A 23,910-nucleotide genomic window follows, 5' to 3' on the forward strand; every position below is an offset into this window, starting at 1 on the left:
TTAGCAAGATTTTTAACAATATCTTCCAAGGACATACCTAAATTAGAAGCTTGAGGTTGTCTATTGAAATTTTGGGAAGGATACTTTTGTCGTCCTCATTGGCTCCCATAGCTCAAATTCGGGTGATCTCTCCATCTAGGATTGTAATGATTAGAAAAGGGGTCATACTTCCTTTGAGGTTGACTAGTAAATCCGCCTAGAGCATTAGCTTCTTGCATGGAGTCTTGTTGTAATGTTGGACACATATCAGTGAGATGTCCTTGCAACGAACATATTCTATAGACGTTTGCCATTTACAATTGCCCTACAGCCATTTGACGAACCAAAGCAGTTAAATCAGAAATTTGATTTTTAAGATTTTTAGTGCTTACCTCATTAACTCGCCTTGTAGCTCCATCAGCCCTTGTACCAAATTGCTGAGAATTTTCGGCCATGTTTGAAATTAATTGCTTAGTTTCTTTAGGCGTCTTATCTACCAAAGCTCTACCACTTGCTGCATCAATCATGCTCCTATCCATTGGCAATAATTCTTCATAGAAATATTAGATTAGGAGTTGCGGAGAGATTTGATGATGTGGGCATTTAGCACACAGTTGCTTGAACCTTTCCCAATACTCATACAACGTTTCTCCAGTGAACTGTGTTATGCCACAAATTTCTTTTCTGATGTTGGCAGCTCTTGTTACAGGGAAGAACTTGTCTAAGAACAATCTTTTCATCTCATTCCATGTTGTTATTGAACCGGAAGGTAGATAATAGAGCCAATGTTTTGCTTTATCCTTCAAAGAAAAGGAAAAAGCTCTAAGATTTATTTGCTCTTCGGTCACACCATGTGGCTTCATTCCGGAGCATACAATATGGAATTCTTTTAAGTGTTTATGAGGATCTTCACCTGCACATCCACGAAAAGAAGGGAGTAAGTGAATTAAACCAGATTTTAATTCAAAATCAACTACAATATTAGGAAATGTAATGCATAAAGATTGTTGATTTAAATCCGGTGCAGCTAGCTCTTTAAGAGTTCTGTTCGCCATGTTTTCTGTAACTTCTTGAAAGATAGACGTGTCACTAATAGCCAAATCTATCTCTAATTCCTCTATGAGACAACTTTTTCTTTGCTTAGTCTCCTTTCTTAATCGACGCGCTGTCTTCTCAATTTCAGGATTAAACTACAAATCAATATCTTGAGAAGAACGAGTCATAAACAAATAATTTAAACAATGAGAAACTAAAATAGGTTCCTCGACAACGGCGCCAAATTTGAACGAGTTGTCGAAGCCCTTCAAAATAAATTACTGATTTCTTGAACTAACTTGTAGAAATAGTGAAACCAGGTCGAATCCCAAGGGAGCTAATGTGGATAACTTCTCAAAGTAAAATAAAAAGAGGTTTTGAATGTTTGATTCAAAGTTATAAATAAGAAGAAAATAATGAAGGTTGAATATTGAAGTAAATAAAAATCAATCTTAACAAATTTTCAATTCAAGAGTGCTAATTCCATCCAATTGTAATCATGATCATAGGCTAAAATATCAATTCTTCTATTTAAGTGCTTAGTCTACTTATTCGAAAAAGCCGCAACAAGTGTAATTCTCCTAATATAATTGACTCGAACCCAACATCTAAATCAGAACTCACCATTAGTCAACTGGGCACGATAACGTTCCATATCAACTTAATGATAACATTAAGAATAATGAGAATGACTAAACCAACATTAATTTAATTGAGATAACTGCAATTGAAATAATCTTGTTCCTTTATTTCCCTAGAGTCTATCATGCAAGCTATGTAATTCGAATAAGCCGTAATCACACACACATGAGCCAACTCCTTGCTACTTGTGTTAATCGTTCATGACAATTACAGATCACAAATTCAAAGTTTAGCAATAGAAAAATCAATATCAAAGTTGAGTCGTCAGTTCAATCAATATCAATAATTCATAAATAAAAAGAACAAGAAATAAAGAATACTTGAATTAAAGAAGAATTCTGTTAAGCACAAAGCCTCACAAAATCACAATTGGAATTTATTCACTATTGAATTAGAAACTAAAAACTTAGTCACTCATGGTGGAGTAAGAATTCACAAGAATTGTAGAGAGTTGAAAAAGAATAAGAATATCAATTTCCTGCTTAAAGTATCTAGCCATCCTTATATAGGAAGTAAAACCCTAAACCCTAATAGTAGAATCCTTATAAAAAAGAAATATGCTTCCTATTTAATCTTATCCCTATAAGGAAGGATAAGATTAAGAGTGGTCTAAATAAATTAAAACCCTAAATACATAGAAGAAAGTTCTTTAATCTAACACTTCCAAAAATAAAGGAAATTATCTAGGGATAGGTCCACCATAAATTAATCTCTGAAAATTTCGAAGCTCTCTTTCACATCTTTTAGCACATGGACGGCGTGGTCACGCCACGATGAGTCTTCGCATGATTTTTGCGAGCTTATGGGTCAAGGCGTGGTCACGCTTTGTGGACCATCTTCTGTGCATATTTCTGCACCTCCTCCAAAAGACTTGGTTTTTGACAAATGATGACTTAAAACATGTCTTTAGGCTTTAAGTTACATTTAATATAAATGACTTCAATTAATAGAAAAAACTATATTTGATCATGTAACTTCAATTAATAGAAATGACTTAAATCATACCTTTTGAAATCATATGCGACGTAAGCAATTATGCAGTGGGAGCAGTTCTAGGGCAACGGATTGAGAAGAAAAGTCATGTAATCTATTATGCTTCTAGGATGTTAAATTCCGCATAATGCAATTACTCCACGACAGGAAAGGAGCTTTTATCAATTGTCTTTGCTTTAGATAAATTTCGATCTTATGTGCTTGGTTCTAAAGTTATTGTGTACTCTGATCATGCAGCTTTGAAGTATCTTTTAGCAAATAAAGAATCAAAACCAAGGCTAATTCGGTGGATCTTGCTTCTTCAAGAATTTAACTTGAACATCAAAGATAGAAAAGGAGTGGAAAATTATGTTGCGGACCATTTGAGTAGGTTGATAAAGGAAGAAGATGACCTACCTTTCAATGACAACTTTCCTGATGAACATTTGTTCCAACTCAAGGGTATGATTCCTTGGTATGCAGACATGGTAAATTACTTAGTCACAAGAAATCTACCTCATTGTCTTAGTAAGTCTAGGAAGGCAAAGATACAGAGTGAGTCTAAGTATTATGTTTGGGATGAGCCCTTCTTATGGAAATTTTGTTCCGATCAAGTAATTAAGAGATGTGTGCCTGAAAATGAATTCCAATCTATTTTAACCTTTAGCCATGATTATGCATATGGAGGACACTTTGGACCTAGACGGACTGCTAGAAAAATCTTAGATTGTGGTTTATATTGGAAAACTTTGTTTAAAGATGCATATCAATTTTGCAAAAGTTGTGAGAGATGTCAAAAAGTAGGAGCACTAACTCAAAAGAACGAAATGCCTCAAGTTCCGATTCTCATTTGTGAAATATTTGATATGTGGGGGATCGATTTTATGGGTCCTTTACACTCTTCTTGATATGAATCAAGGCTGCCATGAGATTCCATTGCAAAGGCATGCACCAAAAGGTCCAAAATGGAAATGCAACTCATGCATGAAAACAAGAGTCCAACCTTATTGATGCAATAAAGACAAGAATTACAAATGATCCTTTAAGCTTTCAAGGAGGTCTGATGACAAGATCCAAGTCCAAAAGGATGCAAGAAGCTTTGTTGGGCTTAATTAAAGACATTTGGGGCGTTCGAACACAAACCCAAGATTTAGGATTGCAAAAAGGATCCAAAATCATCAATTTAGTGCAATAAGTTTGGGCTGAATTCATAGGTCCAATAAGATTCATTTGAAGCCTTTTTATTTTCATTTTTATCAGGTTTTTCTAAAGTTATGGTGTGATTAGTTGTCTTTTAGAGTTACAAAATGGATGCACATAATTAGTCATAGTTTGGAGTTACAAAAAGGATGCATATAATTAGTTGTCACTTGGGAGTTACAAAATGAGTGACATCAATGTAAAAATAGCCACTTTTAATAAGTTTTAAGGGGAATTAAATGGAGAAACGTGGGGAAGCTCAAAAGACATCCATTTAGGTTTCTTTGTCTTGTCTTGACTATAAATATCAAAGCCAAATGCATTTGTAAATATAGAATTTTGAATGATAATCTTTGTTTGCTCTTTGTGAGTGTTTTTGCTTAAGTTCTTGCATGAACTTTGAACTTATCAAACTATTTTTAGTTTGTGGCGTTCTTTAACCAAAATCTTGTGTTTGATTCTTAACTTATCAAATCATACTTGGTTTGTGGCGTTTGGAGTTGAATTCAAGTGCTAGTTTCATTGTTGGAACTAGTTTTTTTCCTAACTTCACTTGAGGAGATCCTTGGGTTTTGGAATCATCTTGATTGGAGGGTGTTTTCTTGCATTCCATATGTATCATAACTCATTAGTTATTGGGGTGTGTGGTTGCTAAGATGATGATTTCCTATCATTTGGTATCAGAGCTTGCTTCAAGTTGAGGTTTGCTTTATCTTTGTTTTTTTTTTGTGTTATTAAAGTTTCTCATCTTCTCTACTTTTTTTTTAGTGTCGAAATCTTCGTTATCAATCTTATGATAAGATGTGGGGTCAAAGAAATGATTGTTATGAAGACTGTAGACAAAATTTTTATTCTTCTAAATCTAAACCTAAGAGGTTAGATAGACAACCAAGTCTAGTAATTGTTGATGAATTGTCCAAGGAGAACAGAGCTTTAAGAATCGGTCTTGAAGCATTTAAGCATGAGCTTGAAGAGTTCAAGATGTTGACTAATAGCTTTCTTAAGCATCTTAAAGATAAAGCCGATTCTAAGCCATCATTTGAAGACTAACATCGATGATGTAAAGGAGGTAAATTGCTCTCTTGAAGTCAATGTAGATTTTGAAGACTTGATAATTGGAGATGGCAAGAAAGACAATGACTTGTTACCTTCAAATGAATTCAATAATGAAGAGTTTGTCGTACGATGGAGAGGCAATGGTTCGGTTAGTGAAGAATGAAAGAGTTTTGCTTGATAAAACCGAGACTTTTGAGCATGTTGAATTTATTGGTACCGAAATATTATTTGTTCTAAAATTCCTCTAATCACTATTGTGAAGGAATTGCAGGTTGAAGATGGCATTCCATTATCGTTTGAGATTATATGTTTATTTCTTTCGCAATATTTGGGCAAAATTCGAGGACGAATTTTATTTCAAGAAAGGGGGAATGATATGAATCAAGGCTGCCATGAGATTACATTGCAAAGGCATGAACCAAAAGGTCCAAAATGGAAATGCAACTCATGCATGAAAACAAGAGTCCAAACTTATACTGAAGCATTTAGACCATTTTGAAGAATAAAAGCCATTCGGCTATGATTAGGCCTTTGAGCTTAATTCATATTTATATGGGTTCTTATCTTTTGGGTTTTAGCTTAAGTAATTATTTTAGTTTATTTTTATTTAATTAAGGATTATTTTATTAGGTGTGAGTTATGAGTGCACATGTTTAGTTGTCATTTGGGGAGTTACAAAATGAGGGCCATCAATGTAAAAAACAGCCATTTTTAATGAGTTTTAAGGGGAATTAAAGGGAAAACGTGGGGAAGCTTAAAAGATATCTATTTAGGTTTCTTTGTCTTATTTTGGCTATAAATATCAAAGCCAAATTCATTTGTAAAGAATAGAATTTTGAATGATAATCTTTGTTTGCTCTTTGTGAGTGTTTTTGCTCAAGTTCTTGCATGAACTTTGAACTTATCAAACTATTTTTAGTTTGTGGCGTTCTCTAACCAAAATCTTGTGTTTGATTCTTAACTTATCAAATCATACTTGGTTTGTGGCGTTTGGAGTTGAATTCAAGTGCTAGTTTCATTGTTGGAACTAGTTTTTTTCCTAACTTCACTTGAGGAGATCCTTGGGTTTTGGAATCATCTTGATTGGAGGGTGTTTTCTTGCATTCCATATGTATCATAACTCATTAGTTATTGGGGTGTGTGGTTGCTAAGATGATGATTTCCTATCATTTGGTATCAGAGCTTGCTTCAAGTTGAGGTTTGCTTATCTTTGTTTTTTCTTTTGTGTTATTAAAGTTTCTCATCTTCTCTACTTCTTTTTTTTAGTGTCGAATTCTTCTTTTTCAATTTTTCCTTCTAAGTACTCTCTGTTTTAAAGTCTTTGTGTTCACTAAATAAATGTTTATTTTCCCTTCTTGTTAATCTCTTTCTGTAGTTTTTTTTTTCCTTCAAATTCCGTATTATATCTTTTGTTCTTTCCTTCAAACTTCTTTGTGGTTCTTTATTTTTATCTTTATTTCATCCGTAGATACAAAAAAGAAAAGAATGTTTCATGAAGCTGAGTTTATTAGACAATGTCGAAATTTTCGTTATCAATCTTATGATAAGATGTGGGGTCAAAGAAATGATTGTTATGAAGATGTTAGAAAAAATTTTTATTCTTCTAAATCTAAACCTAAGAGGTTAGATAGACAACCAAGTCTAGTTTTTGTTGATGAATTGTCCAAGGAGAACAAATCTTTAAGAATCGGTCTTGAAGCATTTAAGCATGAGCTTGAAGAGTTCAAGATGTTGACTAATAGCTTTCTTAAGCATCTTAAAGATAAAGCCGATTCAAAGCCATCATTGAAGACTAACATTGATGATGTAAAGGAGGTAAATTGCTCTACTGAAGTCAATGTAGATTTTGAAGACTTGATAATTGGAGATGGCAAGAAAGACAATGACCTGTTACCTTTGAATGAATTCAATAATGAAGAGTTTGTCGCTGATGGAGAGGCAGTGGTTCAGTTAGTAAAGAATGAAAGAGTTTTGCTTGATAAAATTGAGACTTTTGAGCATGTTGAATTTATTGGTACTAAAAATATTATTTATTCTAAAGTTCCTCTAATCACTATTGTGAAGGAATTGCAGGTTGATGATGGCATTCCATTATCGTTTGAGATTATATGTTTATCTCTTTCGCATTATTTGGGCAAAATTCGAGGACGAATTTTATTTCAAGAAAGGGGGAATGATATGAATCAAGGCTGCCATGAGATTCCATTGCAAAGGCATGCACCAAAAGGTCCAAAATGGAAATGCAACTCATGCATGAAAACAAGAGTCCAACCTTATTGATGCAATAAAGACAAGAATTACAAATGATCCTTTAAGCTTTCAAGGAGGTCTGATGACAAGATCCAAGTCCAAAAGGATGCAAGAAGCTTTGTTGGGCTTAATTAAAGACATTTGGGGCGTTCGAACACAAACCCAAGATTTAGGATTGCAAAAAGGATCCAAAATCATCAATTTAGTGCAATAAGTTTGGGCTGAATTCATAGGTCCAATAAGATTCATTTGAAGCCTTTTTATTTTCATTTTTATCAGGTTTTTCTAAAGTTATGGTGTGATTAGTTGTCTTTTAGAGTTACAAAATGGATGCACATAATTAGTCATAGTTTGGAGTTACAAAAAGGATGCATATAATTAGTTGTCACTTGGGAGTTACAAAATGAGTGACATCAATGTAAAAATAGCCACTTTTAATAAGTTTTAAGGGGAATTAAATGGAGAAACGTGGGGAAGCTCAAAAGACATCCATTTAGGTTTCTTTGTCTTGTCTTGGCTATAAATATCAAAGCCAAATGCATTTGTAAATATAGAATTTTGAATGATAATCTTTGTTTGCTCTTTGTGAGTGTTTTTGCTTAAGTTCTTGCATGAACTTTGAACTTATCAAACTATTTTTAGTTTGTGGCGTTCTCTAACCAAAATCTTGTGTTTGATTCTTAACTTATCAAATCATACTTGGTTTGTGGCGTTTGGAGTTGAATTCAAGTGCTAGTTTCATTGTTGGAACTAGTTTTTTTCCTAACTTCACTTGAGGAGATCCTTGGGTTTTGGAATCATCTTGATTGGAGGGTGTTTTCTTGCATTCCATATGTATCATAACTCATTAGTTATTGGGGTGTGTGGTTGCTTAGATGATGATTTCCTATCACTTCTTGTGGTTTTTCATATATACTTTTGGTTGTAGATTATGTATCAAAATGGGTGGAAGCTAAAGCCACCAGAACTGATGGTTCTCAAACTGTTGTAGGTTTTATCAAGGCTAACATCTTTAACAGGTTTGGAAATCTAAGAGCAATCGTTTGTGACCAAGGAACTCATTTTTGCAATAGATCGGTTGCAGCTTTGATGAAGAAGTGCGGAGTAAATCATAGAACAGCCACCACATATCATCCTCAACCCAATGGACAAGCCAAAGTTTCCAATAGAGAAGTTAAATCCATCTTGGAAAAAATGGTGAATCCAGGAAGAAAGGATTGGAGCTTTCGTTTAGATGATGCTCTATGGGCATACCGTACAGCTTACAAAACTCCCATAGGAATGTCCCCTTATCGGTTAGTCTTTGGAAAAGCATGTCACTTACCGGTAGAAATTGAGCATAAAGCCTATTGGGCAGTTCGACAATGCAACATGAACATGGATAAAATAGGAATGTCAAGGCTACTACAATTGCAAGAATTAGAGGAGTTGTGATTAGATACCTATGAGAATTCGAGAATTTACAAATAGAAGTTCAAATTACTCCACGACAATATTCTTATAAGGAAACAATTTAAGATTGGTCAAAAAGTATTGTTATATAATTCTCGATTGAAGTTTATGCCTGGTAAGTTTTGTTCTCGATGGCTCGGTCCATTTGTTGTTAGTAATGTGTTCCCCTATGGTACAGTGGAAATTAAAAGCTTGGATTTGAACAAAATTTTCAAAGTAAATGGTCATAGATTGAAAATATTCCAAGAGGGTGAAATTGTTCCATGTCTCGATAATTTTCTCCTGGATTACCCCACTTATCTGGATGACTAAGACGTTCCCTCACTCCGTCGAGCAAAACGACGTTAAACGAATTGCGCCATTGGGAGGCAACCCAAATGTCTTCTTTATTTTTTTATATACTTTTTATTTTCTTTCATTTATTTTATTTTATTTTTTATTTTTCTTTTAATGAAGAAGTTCAAATTTTTTTTTTTTTGGCAGGAGGTAAATTTGGATAAGGCGTGACGACGCCTTGTTCCCACACATCTTCTGTTCTGTTTTATATACATAAAAAAAAATCTGTTGTTACTCTTACAGAAGCTCGCTTCTTACAAGGCGTGACCACGTCTTGTTTCAAGCTGTCTTCTATTTCGTTTTGAAAAAACTGCACCTCAAAATTACAGAAGCTCGCTTCTTACAAGGCGTGACCACGCCTTACTTCACATCACCTTCTATTTTGTTTTGAGATTCATTTCATTTTTTACAGAAGCTCGCTCTTTACAAGGCGTGACCACGCTTTACTTCACACAATCTTCTATCCATTTTTTATTTTTTTTATTTTTTTATTTTTTTATTTTATTATTTGTGATTTCAAAAATGAAAAAGAAAAGAAAAAGAAAGACACAGTGCGAAGGTTCCCCAACAAGTCCTATTGCTTTCTTTTATTTTTTTTCCTCTATGCAGCAACAGCGACTATTCACAAACCGATCATGGTTCGCCTTAAGACTACCGCTTGAAAGAGAACCTTCACCCGCCGGTGAAGTAAAGCGACATCCTCCAATTCCGGCAACGTGACTGCAGTTCCTCAAACAAAACATAGCGAAGCAGACCACCCTTTAGACGCGACTACCGTTCCTCAACCAAACCCTAACAACGCAGATCCACATACGAAGAAAATACCTCGAGAGTCTAACGCGACAGTCTCGCCCGACATCGGCGAAACCACAGCCCCGCCCACTGCCGACACAAGAGTTCGTCCAGAAAAAACAATGGTAGCCGCTCGGAACGGCGGCAAAATCTCATATAGGCGAACTCGCTTAGGGAAAAGGAAAGCTGTCCTACCACCATTGGAAGACGAACTGACTGGATTTTTGAAAATTCAGTACTAAAGCCAGAAAGTACGATCGCAAGCGATTTACCTAGGTAAGTATGTCAACACTCATTCTCTTGAGACATTGGATATAAAACAGGATTTTGATGCTTTGATAACTAGTATGTGGTGGAAAGCCTTAGTGACTGTTAGATACCCCACATTTGTTGAATTGATTAGAGAATTCTACATAACCTTTCAGTTCGAAACACCAGATTTTTTCACATTTGATAGTCTTGGGGTTATGCGATATAGACTCATAGGCAATGAATTTAAGCAATCCATCACTGAATTCAATTTGGCCCTTGGATTTATTGACACTGAATTTTCTCTAACCAGTTAATACAAGAGCTCTGCCATAGATTTTGTTGATAATTTTGATCAGGCAAAACTTTGGAAGACCATGTCTTCTGACCCAATGCATTACGATCCTAGCAACTCCAAAGGTGGGTATCTTAATAAACCTGAATGGGTTTACATGCAATGATTTTTAGCATTCAGCTTTTCTGGTAGAAAAGACACAGCCAATGTATGTACAAAAGCTTAACTTTATTTTATTTGGTCCATGTTGCATAATAACGCAATCAATTTGGGTTTTTGGTTGGCTTCACATTTCAAATTTTTGCTGACTCGTAAAAAGCATTTATGCTTAGGATTTTTAATTACTCATTTGGTTGTTCGCCTTCAATTGCTTGATCTCGATAATACTAACTTACATATTGCTTGCGAGATGGAACCATTGGACATCGCCTGCTTGATAAAGATGCACGTGCTTATGGAGCATAATGAGGCATATCTTTCCAAAGGCCTTCTCCGCACGGTCAAGGCGATCCTCCAAGATCTAGGAAACGATCTTGCCCAATGAGCAGTCTTTGCAATCCAGAGGATTCCACTGAACCAGATTTGAAGCTCGATTGGACAAGATGGAACGACAAATTTCAAAGATGGAGAGAAATTTAGACGCTTTAATGAAACACTGGGGAGTTCAACGCTCCTGCCCTCTGTCACCATAGACTACTCCACCCAAGTGGCTCACAAAATAGGGGAGTACCACATCTCTTTTCATTTATTTTGAGAGCCATTTTTTTTTATACATCGAGGACAATGTACAATATAGGTGTGGGGGAGGATAATCACATGATCTCTTTTTGAAAACATCTTTTTATGCTTACAATTAGGTATGCTTTAATTCATATGTGCTACTTTTTCTTTTGCAACCTTGAGTTTTATTTTGATAACCTGAAATACCATGTAAGTTAGAAATACATTTTTGGTTTGAATTTCAATGCATGAAAGGGGATAAGCATGATTAATGTTTCTTTAAAACTATCCGAAGGTATCTCATTAGTTTATTGATTGAAAAATGCACAAGACTTGATACAAATGTAAACATTCAAGTGAGCTTTTGAGCCTTAGAACAGTTCATTATATTTTGCTCTGATTTTCTTTTTATGAGTGTTATCAAACTAGTATGATTATTCTAAAACTTGCTTCTAAATTCATGTTGAGACCACAGTTTTGGATTGATGCTTTAATATGATAAGGGCATTTAGGATTAACCTATTCTTAGACTCTTAAGAGACCTACCTTGTTGGTTTTTCTTTTAGTTAGCCACGTTGAGCCTATTTTCCATTTTCTTTTTTATTTTTAACACATGTTGTTTAACCCAAGACCTTTCATTTGCTACCTCTATTTTTCTACCATTGTCAAGACAAGAAGGGAAGTGTTGCATGGTACAAATGAAACAAAAAAGAAAAAAAAATCTAAAAAAAAAGAGGGAAAGAAAAGGAAGAAAGAGAGGAAAAGAAAGTTGATATCTATTCCTTTCATGAAGAGGAGAATTGAAGAAGTATTCATCAAATATACTGAATTAAATTGTTACTCCTCACAAGTTCTCATATAAAATGTGGGAATAAATATCAACTTTAGAAATTTTTTGTAGTATGTTTCATAGATGTGGCATAAGTTATCATGCGAGAATCTAATCTTTTTGTCTTGATTATGAAACATTTCAGCTCTTCCTTTTATCACACCCTTTCCTAAGCCCCATTACAACCCTTGTGAAGTTCCTTTGATTTTTGCATCTAATTCATGTATAGTGGTGGAGACTTGATTCATTAGCAAGTTTATGGTAATAACATGCTATGTTTTGATTCTGAGAGTAAATGCACCCTAAACACTTTGAGAATATTGAGTGAAACCATGTGAGGGTGTTAAGTCTCGTTGCTTTGATTTTGATGAATTATTGAGATACTTGTTTTTTTTACAAAATTTATCCTATGAGTGCTAATCTCTTGATTGTCATTATTATTCAGCTCATTAATGTATATTTAACTTATTTGGTATTTGAAGAGATTAAAAGAGAAGAAAGGAAGGTTAAAAGGAGAATTGGTATGTTGAATTGAGGTATACTTGAGGACAGGCATAAATTAGGTGTGGGGGAATTTGATAGGTCACAAATAGTTATATTTATTGTGTTTAATTCCCTTGCGATTTGGTTGAATAATGTACTTAATTATGGAAATTATGTTTATTCTGACTTAGGTGATGAAATATCAAGTATGGAGCAAAATTCAGCCTAAAGACATTTTTAAGTCATCATTTGTCAAAAACCAAGTATTTTGGAGGATGTGCAAAAATCTGCACAGAAGATCACTATCGACAAGGCGTGACCACGCCTTACAACCCATAAGCTCCACAGAAATCGCGTAAAGCTCTTGTCGATGGCGTGACCACGCCGCGTCCGTAATTTCTTAAAAGATGTGAAAGAAAGCTTCGAAATTTTCAGAGATTAATTTGTGGTGGACCTATCCCTAGATAATTTCCTTTATTTTTGGAGGTGTTAGATTAATAGAACTTTCTTCCATGTATTTAGGATTTTAATTTATTTAGATCACTCTTAATCTTATCCTTCCTAATAGGGATAAGATTAAATAGGAAGCATATTTCTTTTTGATAAGGATTCTACTATTAGGGTTTAGGGTTTTACTTTCTATATAAGGACGGCTAGGTACTTTAAGCAGGAAATTGATATTCTTATTCTTCTTCTACTCTCTACAATTCTTGTGAATTCTTACTCCATCATGAGTGGCTAAGTTTTTAGTTTCTAATTCAAGAGTGAATAAATTCTAATTGTGATTTTGTGAGACTTTGTGCTTAACAGAATTCTTCTTTAATTCAAGTATTCTTTATTTCTTGTTCTTATTATTTATGAATTATTGATATTGATTGAACTGACGACTCAACTTTGATATTGATTTTTCTATTGCTAAACTTTGAGTTTGTGATCTGTAATTGTCATGAACAATTAACACAAGTAGCAAGGAGCTGGCTCATGTGTGTGTGATTACGACTTATTCGAATTATATAGCTTGCATGATAGGCTCTAGGGAAATAAAGGAACAAGATTATTTCAATTGCAGTTATCTCAATTAAATTAATGTTGGTTTAGTCATTCTCATTATTCTTAATGCTATCATTAAGTTGACATGGAATGCTATCGTGTCCAGTTGACTAATGGTGAGTTTTGATTTGGATGTTGGGTTCGAGTCAATTATATTAGGAGAATTACACTCGTTACGGCTTTTTCGAATAAGTAAACTAAGTACTTGAATAGAAGAATTGATATTTTAGCCTATGATCATGATTACAATTGGATGGAATTAGCACTCTTGAATTGGCAATTTATTAAGATTGATTTTTATTTACTTTAATATTCAGCATTTATTATTTTCTTCTTCTTTATAATTTTGATTCAAACATTCAAAACCCCCTTTTTATTTTACTTTGAGAAGCTATCCACATTGGTTCCCTTGGGATTCAACCTGGTTTCACTTTTCTACAAGTTAGTTTAGGAAAATCAGTAATTTATTTTGAAGGGCTTCGACAACCCGTTTACTCGGTCAAGCAGTTGGAAAAGAAAAATCAAGATTTATGATAGCAGAAGAATATTATGTTGCTCAATGCTACATTTACTAAATTGCTCAAAAGTTGAACCATTTATTGAGCAAGTATTCATATTTCATATTTCAATTTCATACAAAAAAATGAATAATTTATTTTGTTATCTTGTAGAATTTTGTTAACGAGTTAAAGCAATGACAAACAAACATTGAAAGACACGATGTTGGTGCTAAACTTAAACATAAATTTACATATTTGTTTGACAACTACGTGAGTATTTGTGTTCGAATTAAATTATTAATTCAATTCGGTGTTCATTTATTAAGGCACACAATTCATCAAACAATATTCCAAATCAATTTGTAAAGGATCTAGCTAAATGTCCTTTGCGAACTGTCATATCGTACTCGGTATATTTTGTAAACGGGTACAAATTTCATATCGAATATGATTTTAGTAGAGCTATCATGAACAACGGTGTGTGCATAAAAGGATTTAATTACAATAGCGATGAGAGTGACTACTATGAGCGATTGATTGAAGTTATACCGTTGGAGTATTCTGCATTACCAATTAAGAGAACCATAATATTTAAGTGTGAATGGTTTGATCTGACACCGAACTTGGGGACTAAAGTTCATCCTCAATGTAAGCTTGTTGAGATAAACTATAAGCGTAGATTTAATAGATATGAGCCATTTATTTTGGCTGCTCAAGCTTGTCAAGTGTACTTTTATCTTTACCTTAGCCTAAGGCCTGACAGAAGCGACTAATGAGCTGGTTGCAAATTAAACCAAGGGCTATAGTTGAAATTCCAAAATCATCTGAAACAACGCAACTATCCCGAGTCTACTGGCCTTCCAAGAAGATGATATTGAGACTCATTATATTGTAATTAAAGACGTTATAAAATTAGTGTTTTTGGTTGATCCACAAGGTGAATACTTAAAAATTGACAGTTTTGAGGAAAAGAAAGAGGAAAAGTTAGAATCAGACGATGATGATGATGAAGAAACTGAAGAGGATGATGGTTTGTAAGATGATACTGATAGTGATTAAATATAATGTTTTAGACGAGGTTGAATATACATTTCTACTTTCTTTTTTTAATTTATTATTTTGACTTTTAATTGTTAATATGATTTTCTTTTTATATATTTCGTATGTATGTTTGTCTCTTATTTTAGTCAGTAGTTAGTATGAACGGACGAATAGGTGTACACCCTCAAGACAAGGGACAGACGGGCAGGGGCGACTCGGACGAGGGAAAAATGGCCGAGCGCTAGGTAGGCAAGGGCGAGGCGGCGAGGGTTACAAGCACCACCACCATTATCTCTACCTCCTCCGCCAACTTTATCGTCATTTTTTGCGCGATCCCCTTCTACATCATCAATACATGTAGCACCCTCGCTATCGGAGACACCTACACGATCTCCCATAGCTTTTAATGCGACAGTCCAATCACCATCTTCAGGCTCGATGGCAGAGTCGAGTGCTGCTAGACAGTTACTCAAGCTCCATTCTGTGAGGTGCGTTTATATAGCTTATTTTTTATCTTTATTTTTGTTCATTTTTATTATCATGTATAATTTATTCTTTTTTTAAAAAATAGTTTCATTAACCAAACACTTATTCGTCCATGCTATCAAAGATTTCTCTGCATAAATTGGATATTGATGGCCATTCATGGAAGACAATGCCTTAAGTTACCGAGGAGTACCATTGGCAGGAGTTTCACGTATAAAATTGTTTAACTAATACTTGCGTTATGATTATGTTTTGTTAAGTTGCTTTAATACTAATTGATTTGGGGGTTGTATATATGTAATTATTTTAGAAGTGTTTATTAAATTATTTTAATAGGACAAACCCGTTCTACGAGGGTATATATTCATTCCACTAAGGAGATCCTGTCGAACTTTATCAGTCTTTTCTGCTCCTAACAATTTATTATTTCAAATAAATTTCAACTAATAAGTTTTGTTTTTGTTTCTGTAATCAAAAGCACTTTTTATAGCAGCCTTAGCTCAAGACCTAGATTCGTAAGAGGTGGGAATTGCAAGCAGGTACCCGATACACGAATAATTTATCGAGGTGGAGGAGATCCGGTAAGAGACCTTTGACTATCCCACAGTTGGCAGCAAGAATGGTCCAAACTTGAGTTTAAAGCTAAGTGTGCTACAAAATTGAAGAACTGACTTAGCGAGGCAGGCGATCTTAATATGGTCCCTCAAGCCATACTAGAGATTTTATCTCTATGGTAAAGCGTACTAGAATGGTGAGAATTATATCTTAATTGAATTGCATTTTTTAATATTTATTTAAGTTTATTAATTTAATATAATTATGTTTGATAGGTTAAAGAATTAGGTCGAGAGCTAGACTACATCGAGGTTTTTGAAGCTACCCACACGAGCAAGAAGAATAAAGACTGGACTGATAGGAGGTCTAAGGAAGTACCTGTAAATTTATTAATACTCTTCTAATTTTGATAAATTGTTAATGATTTTATTCTATTAATATTTTTGTTACTAATTACAGGATCGCTAACAGGCTTTAAAGGAGAAAGCTAGTCAGCCATAAGACAGTTCGACGAAGACGTAGGAGCCAAACCTGAAGCAGTTATTCTTATAGACATCTAGTGGAGAGAAGAAGCGCGGAGTGTACGGCATGGGTGCTAGAGCTCCAGACTTCTATAACAGTTCCTCCACCTCCACTGTTGCATCTCCAAGTTTAGATATCCAGCGTATGCAAGACGCTATTCGTCAGGAATCGCAGTAGGAGCTGCAACAACAGATAGAGGAGTAGCGCACAACTATAGAGGCACAGAGGGTCTCGACGGAGCGGCAGATGCATGAGCAAATATAGAAGCAGATGGAGGACATGCGACACCTTATTGTGGAGATAGCACATTCCAGCGAGCTTGTACCTCCGGACTATGCTCCATCTACCTCTAATCCTGATCATTGACCTACTAACTCACTTTTTTCTATGTTTTTATAATTTTAACGGTTTTATATATTGAATATATTTTATGATATTATTTTTTGTATTCGAATTCTTTTTATCTATTTATATATACATTCTTTTCTCATATTTTTCATTATTATTTTTTTATTACTGATGGATTAGTGACGGATATTAATAAATAGTTTTATTTAAAAAAAAAAAATTAGCGATGGAGAGCAAAATTTGTCGCTAACTTTAATGCTAAGTGAGGGACTACATCTTGCCAATCTGTTATTAATTAGCGATGGATGTTAATCCACCGCTATTGTTCTTTTCGTCAACGCGAGAATGTCTCTCACTATTGTCATGACAAATAGCGATAGATTACCATCCATCATTAATGGCAAGAACATAGCGAGGGGTTGTTTCTTGCTCTTTAGTCAGTGATATGTGTTCGTCGCTATTCGATTAACATTAGCGACAGTGTGATCACTCGCCCGTCCATCACTAATAGGAGTAAGTTCATTGTTAAAAGTTCAAATCCTCTCCACCGCTTAGCAACAACACTCTCTTGCTATAACAACAAAAATAAAGTATCCATCGCTAAACGATTAACAAGGATTAATATATTGACAGAATAATTCTGTTGTAAGTCCGTTGCTAACTAGCATTACTGACAGTTTCACCTCCCGTAGCGACAGTTTTCATCCATCGCTAAACCACAGATTTTCTTGTAGTGTTATACTCACACAAGAGAAGCTCAAATTAAGTTTCAAACATACAAAATAAATCTAGACTGGTTATTTATAAAAAAAAAAAAAAAATAATAGGAATCTAGATTATAAAGATGTTATTATCTATTGCCTAAACGATAAATTGATAATTAAATAGTTGAAGTTTGATGGTTGTTTGAGAGAAATCCTAAAGTTTGATAACAACTAATGTTTTCTCTAAAGTTTGATAACAGCTAATGTTTTTACCGGAGGCGAAAAAGAAATATTATTTTTTCTATTCAATTTGGTACAGTGAAAGAAATATTTGGTACAGTGAAGCAAATTCAGCCACCTTAGTTATTCTTCTGTTAGGTGCGTGTGATTTTATATAAAACATGTCGTGATTTTAGTTCTTCTTCTTGCGTTAATCAACCATCACATTGAATTAAGTTGACAAGCTTTACTTTTTGAATTTACATCATCCGTCAACCCTTTTTGACTCTAAAGACCACAGAATTAGCTCGAGCCTGAGATATGAAAACTGCAACCTGCCCGTAAATTATGTTTTAGTGCTCTAGAACCACAAATATAAGACACTATGGTATTGTATCACATAATAATGGATATGATGAAGGATGGAGATAATGGGTTGTGGAATGACAATAGTTTGATAGATACTAGTTTGACGAAGGCGATAAGGTGGTGGAGTGGATGGGATGGTGATGGGTTATTCTGTAGTTCTTTAATTGGAGAATTAGGAAAGTATTATAAAGTTAAAGAAACAATTAAAGTAAGCAATATTGTTGAATTTTGTTTATTTTGTAATTTAGAGTCGCTCGAAAAGTTCAATGGACAAACTTTATTCCATCTAGTTTTAATGTTACTTGTTAAGTTGGGACCTTTTGAAATGAATTTCAACCGTTTTTGTTCAGGGTAATGTTAAAAGACCTATCACGCTTTTATTTTTAAAGAACATATTCACCCTTTATATTTGACGGGCAAATCTATTTTATATCAGAAAGTATATACATTTTTTCTTAATTTGGTAGTAAATTAGTTCGTATAATTTAATTTTTGGAAAAATATACCTAAATTTAAATAATTTTATTATTTTAATACCTTAATTTTTAATTTAATTTGATAAATTTTCGAACAATTTTATTTTATAATTTTATTTTTTTACTTAACTTAATAAATATTTAAATTTTTTTTGATAATATTAAAACAACCATCCTATACTTGGACATGTTGAATGAAGCAACATGTCAAAAAATATTTAAAAATTACGAGGAATATAAGTTAAGATATCTATTATTTTATATTAAAATTTAAAATGTTAAAGTGACTAAATGACCAAAATTCATATGTTCAAACACGTATTTTTCCTTAATTTTTATATAGTCTTAACTCAGATGTCCAAACACGTATTTGTTCTTAATTTTTATATAGTTTTATACATATTCAATATGAAATATCACTAAATATAATTCTATAAACAATGTAGCTTCTTACAATACAACATAAAAGTATTAAAATATTATCTAAAAATTGGAGATAAATATAAAAAAAAATCTGTAATTTTATTATTTTGTAATTTTTAATATGTGTTATTTTTTAGACGAAGAAAATATGTGATTGCAAATTATGCTAAAAAAAATAATTCATCATTAAAAAATCTTGCTCCGCAATGATTCAATCATCTTATTCTGATCAATCATCATTATCAATATTGCATATGTATGATAACATGACTTTAGAGCTTAATAATCATAATTTCATTATTACTGTCAAATTATAGTTTAAAAAGTCATTAGTCCGATAAAATCAATTTGATGGTCAAACAACAATGTTTTGAGTTAAACTCTAATCGAAATTATTAAACATAAGCAATAAGCAATAAGCAAAATGATAATATGGTTGATCGGCATGAAAATGGTTAAATCGTTACAAGTGGACAATTTTTAATGGCCAAGTAGTTCTTTTTGTCACAATTTTTGACATGCATCTTTTTATTTAAAAAATAATTATATATAAAAATTATTAAATTATGAAACCATATTGTAAAGTATTTTATTGAATTTTATTAATAGTTAGATATTATTTAATTTAACAAATACTTGTTTTTTTAAAATTTATGTTATATTAATATTTTCAATATAAAAAAGGCGAGAAAAAACATAGCATATAATTAAAATGTCTTAAGAAAAATGAAACACTATAATAAAATTTATTACGAACGAGTTTGATGCTAAATTTAAAAATCAAATTATAATATTAAATTACCAGTTTAGTCTTTTAACTAATACGGAAAAAGATAATAACTAGTTTTATTGAAATTTAAGGATATTTGATATAAGAAAAAAAGTTATAGAACTGATTCATGTATTAGACTAAATGTCAGTAGTTAAAATAATATTTAACCCAAGTTTTTTTCTTACAGAGTTTATATCAAGTGAGTACTGCCATTGGAGTCCGCATACTCGTGCGACCACTAGAGTCCGGCACATTCTCCAGTTGTCCATTTTGTGAGCTCTGGCAGATTGAACAGGGTCAGCTTAGCCAGTGCAAGAATAAAACGTGATTGGACACTGCACCAGGAACAGCATCGAAGGAAGTGTAAGTGGTGATACAGCAATACCTGATTGTTGAAATAAACTTCACACTTTGTACGAAATTATTAATTACCCATTCATTCTTCCCTGCTCACAACCGAGCTAAAAGCTTCATTCCTGAGCGATATTGAAAATTGGGGGATAACAGTTTCACAAAAGAGTTGAAGTTTGTCTCGACAATCATTTTTAATGTATTCAACCATACTAACTTCCATGGACTTATCCCTGACAGCAACATAACTCACCGGTATATGCCTAGTTTTGGATATCACAGAAAAAAATTGAATTCAATTATATTCTTGATTCAGGATTATATTCATCACCGTCGTTCCTCATTCAATTATATTATATGCTTCAAGCATTTCAACATTAACCACTCCCCATTTCCTTCAAAGCTTCCAGTACATGGAGCTTATTGTTGACATCAACCTCATCTCTGCTAGAAATGCCTTCGAATTTGTCATTCATGACAAGCACTTGACTTCATCAATTATGTCAAAACAATCTCATATACGATCCCTGCATTTTTTATCATATCACCTTTTAATCAAATTTTCAAAGAACTAAGAGGGTAGTGGCTTAGATTTTGAACAGGAGACAATGGCTTTTTACTGGAAATGAGCAGCGGGGACTCGGAAGATTGGGAGGGGAAAAGGGAAAGGGAATCATTGTCCAAACAAAAAAAGCATGCTTCAGTATTAACACTAGTAGCTTAGCATGCTTCAACATTAACACTAGTGGCTATGACAATATCACCACCCTTTGTCGAGAAATAACTAAATCAAAGCAGAACATAATTTCACATTGGAAGATGGGTAGAATAAAATATACAAGACTAGAAGGTAATTAGCCTACATTACCAAGGGAAACTTCCAATGAAAAATAGAATTTGTGCATGTTGATATGTCAAAGCATCAATTTTTCTACATAACAAAAAGGATCAACTATTATAGTGCATAGAACAAAAAGGAAACACACAGAACATCACCATCCATATTTGGCATGTGTTTGTGCCTTGGTGAGAAATCCTTTGGCTCGTCGTTCCGCCAATTCCATCTCTTTCTGCTTCATATCAAAGTACAGTGAACTAATCTGATGCTTCCTCTTGTGAAGTTTCGAGGGTTTCCCCTTTGTAGAAGCAGGCTAAAAAACAAGAACAGAAAGCTAAAACATTGTTTCATTGAGCAAAAAACTTGAGGAAGTTTACAATATCTCATTCATGCATTATGATAAATCATCCTATTAGTTAAATAACATATTTAGCATTAATCTTCCATAGGTTGTGACCAAATTCTTTTTTCAACTATATGTTCTTTAAGTAAGCCTATAAAAAAGATTGGAGCCAAAGCAATAAATAGTGAATGAACCCTAGAGGCAAATGACAATAATTTGCAGAGCCAGGCCAGATTGGCTCTTTAACTTTCTAAAACCTGCAAGGCAACAAAGCTACAAAAATAGCATCTTATCTTCTTTTCAATTTTCAATTTTATCTCATGAATGCAAAAACAAGCAAGCTTTCTGTCTAGCTATTTCCTTCCAATATCCCAAGCAAGAACTTATTACCATAAAAAAGAAAAGCATCCTTCTGATCTACACAGAAATTAAACAATAAACATAATTTTGGTGGATTTCTTTGTCAAACTCACAGATGATACAATTTTCTTCTTCTTACCCTCTATGGAGTTTAAGAGAAACAAGAATAACTAGTGTGAAACAGAATGATATAATAAACGCATAGAAAAACATAAAAATAAAACTGATGTTTTGAGAAAAAAAAAATTTACTCTATAGAATTAAAGAGACTTTTCATGTTCTCGAAAATTTAGCATCAAAGTCATTTTGGGAACATCAGCATGTTACACAGAAATACAAGAACGGTCAGGAAAAAATACATAGGCATAGATGATGCAATTTCCAATTTGAATGAGGATTAAAGAGGAAGAAGAAACAAGTTAAATACCTGATAGGAAGGCCCAAAAGCAATTCCAGTTAACTTGACTTGGTCTTCCCTTGGCCTATTCTTTGTCAACTCATCCTGCTTCACCTCAATAATTTCAGTTGGAATTTCATTCCTTCCTCTCTTTCTTCCTGGAACTCTCAAATTAGCACCTTCGCTTGGCCACGTGATCTCAGGCATAGCTGTTTCTGCTGATGACCCATCCTCCAAATTATTACCATATTGCCCATGATAATAATCACCATAATTCTCATAGCTGCCATAACTCTCATAACTTACATCGACAACATTTTGACCCATATTATCATCATTAATCCCTAATTGATAACCACCATAATTCTCATCATTCTGATGACAAACTGGTTCATTATTGCCCATATTCTGATCATCATCTGTACCTGGACTTGACTTAACAGGTTCTTTTTCAATACCAATAATAGATTTCCTTCCAGACCCAGCAGCAGATGGAAGAGCACCAAAGTTGGAGGAGTTCTTAGGGGCAGGAATGCTGGACAAGAATGACTTCACGGACGAAGATTGAGGCATGGGTTCAAATTCCTTATGCTGCTTTCTCTCCATTTCTTTTTCTTTTTCGTCTTCATCTTCTTCATAATCATAATTTGGGTTAACAGGAGGCTTGAATTGGACAACCCTTTTGGAGGGTTTAGAGAAATCTGAGATAGGATTTTGTTGGGATTGCGTTTTAGGTTTAGGGACTGAGGAAAAGAAAGAGGGTTTTGGATTATCTTCATCTTCACCAATTATGGCCTTGGATTTGGATTTGGGTTTGGGATTAGGGAGGGAAGAGAAAAGAGAAGAATAAGATGATGAAGATGATATTGGTTTAGAGGAAGAGAGAGAGCTTTGAAGATTATTCTCTTGCTTTTCTTCTTCTTCTTCGTCTGAAGAGGCATAGTTAACTAGCAGGGTGTCCATATCACCAATATAAGAAGGGCTAATAGATTACAGCTTTTGCTATTTGCTGGGGCAAATCGGTATTAGCTCCAAATCAACTTTATAGCCTATTAATCCCTAAATCATAAACCATCTACCATTTGTGAAGAAAAGTTAGTAGATTTCTTGCATAATTCAGCATCCCTATCAGCAACCAAAAGAAATAAAAAGATAAAAATCCAATCTGAAACTTATTTTAACATCTGAACGATGAACTTGTACGCAATTAGTTAGAAACTCACAATCTTAGCTAAACAAACCTAAACCAATTTCGGTTATTGAAAAATAAATTCACTAAAGCGAACCCTAGAACTAGAAAAATTGAAAAGTATCAACAGAATCAACCGAAAAAAAGAAAACAAGGGAAATTAATCTTACCACTGCTTGAGAGCAAAGTAAATTGAGACAGCAACAAAATCCCAAAACCGAACTTGATTTAATCAATCCTCTGGGCGACCTTTGGATATGTTTGTACAAAATTGAAGGCCGACAAAACCACAAAACTTGTTTATTTCTCCAACTTCTGAATAACATGGAGTAATTCTATTTTCCGTTTGGCTAAATACATTAACATCCCCTGTACTTGTCCCTATTTGGAGTTAGCCCGGTGAACTGAAATTTATTTCAATTAGATCTTTTAATCCACGAATTGTCCATTTTAACCTATAAAAATTAATATTTCTCACTAACCGCCTTATCCATAGTAATTAAATAATGTAAATGCCAAAAAATTAGTTTACTCAAATTGTGAAAATAAGAAAATAAAATCTTCGTAAAATCCTTAATTTATATATTTATAATTTTTCTTTTAAGTTGAATTCTTTTCCATTCTTATTCTCAAATCTTTTTATTTTTGTTACAATACCTACTGAAACTTTTTCATTC

At 33.6% G+C, this 23,910-nt stretch overlaps 1 protein-coding gene, 1 long non-coding RNA gene and 1 other non-coding gene across 5 annotated transcripts; 2 read left to right on the forward strand and 1 right to left on the reverse strand.

Moving 5' to 3' along the window:
• Window positions 1-564: 564 nt before the first annotated feature.
• On the forward strand, window positions 565-671 carry LOC125369685. The gene has a single exon (XR_007215361.1). It is a non-coding gene; the product is annotated as a small nucleolar RNA R71 (small nucleolar RNA).
• A 13,522-nt stretch (window positions 672-14,193) lies between these two features.
• Window positions 14,194-17,926, forward strand: LOC125369471. 2 transcript variants are annotated; one of them, XR_007215167.1, is made up of 3 exons: window positions 14,194-16,118; window positions 16,198-16,302; window positions 16,382-17,926. It is a non-coding gene; the product is annotated as an uncharacterized LOC125369471 (long non-coding RNA). The 2 variants fall into 2 exon arrangements; XR_007215166.1 differs by having other exon boundaries at window positions 14,194-15,369; window positions 15,846-16,118; window positions 16,198-17,925.
• Window positions 17,927-20,891: 2,965 nt separating this feature from the next.
• On the reverse strand, window positions 20,892-23,564 carry LOC8279551. 2 transcript variants are annotated; one of them, XM_015724506.3, is made up of 3 exons: window positions 23,404-23,564; window positions 22,075-23,169; window positions 20,892-21,257 (listed from the first exon to the last, which is right to left on the reverse strand). In XM_015724506.3, the coding sequence occupies exons 2-3, from the start codon at window positions 23,005-23,007 to the stop codon at window positions 21,099-21,101; spliced, it is 1,092 nt and encodes a 363-aa protein (XP_015579992.2). In that variant the 5' UTR covers window positions 23,008-23,169; window positions 23,404-23,564; the 3' UTR covers window positions 20,892-21,098. The 2 variants fall into 2 exon arrangements, with proteins under 2 accessions (XP_015579992.2, XP_002527707.3); XM_002527661.4 differs by having other exon boundaries at window positions 22,075-23,119; window positions 23,404-23,557.
• Window positions 23,565-23,910: the final 346 nt, after the last annotated feature.

The sequence above is a fragment of the Ricinus communis genome, chromosome 3 (assembly GCF_019578655.1).
Source record: "Ricinus communis isolate WT05 ecotype wild-type chromosome 3, ASM1957865v1, whole genome shotgun sequence".
NCBI lineage: Eukaryota > Viridiplantae > Streptophyta > Magnoliopsida > Malpighiales > Euphorbiaceae > Ricinus > Ricinus communis.

What these genes read in the sequence shown, in the direction of transcription:
- LOC8279551 (XM_015724506.3), bottom strand. Translation starts at nt 23,007, where the DNA reads ATGGACACCCTGCTAGTTAACTATGCCTCTTCAGACGAAGAAGAAGAA. An exon ending in CTTTTGGGCCTTCCTATCAG is followed by an intron (nt 21,258 to 22,074) that starts GTATTTAACTTG and finishes CTTGTTTTTTAG; the next exon opens with CCTGCTTCTACAAAGGGGAA.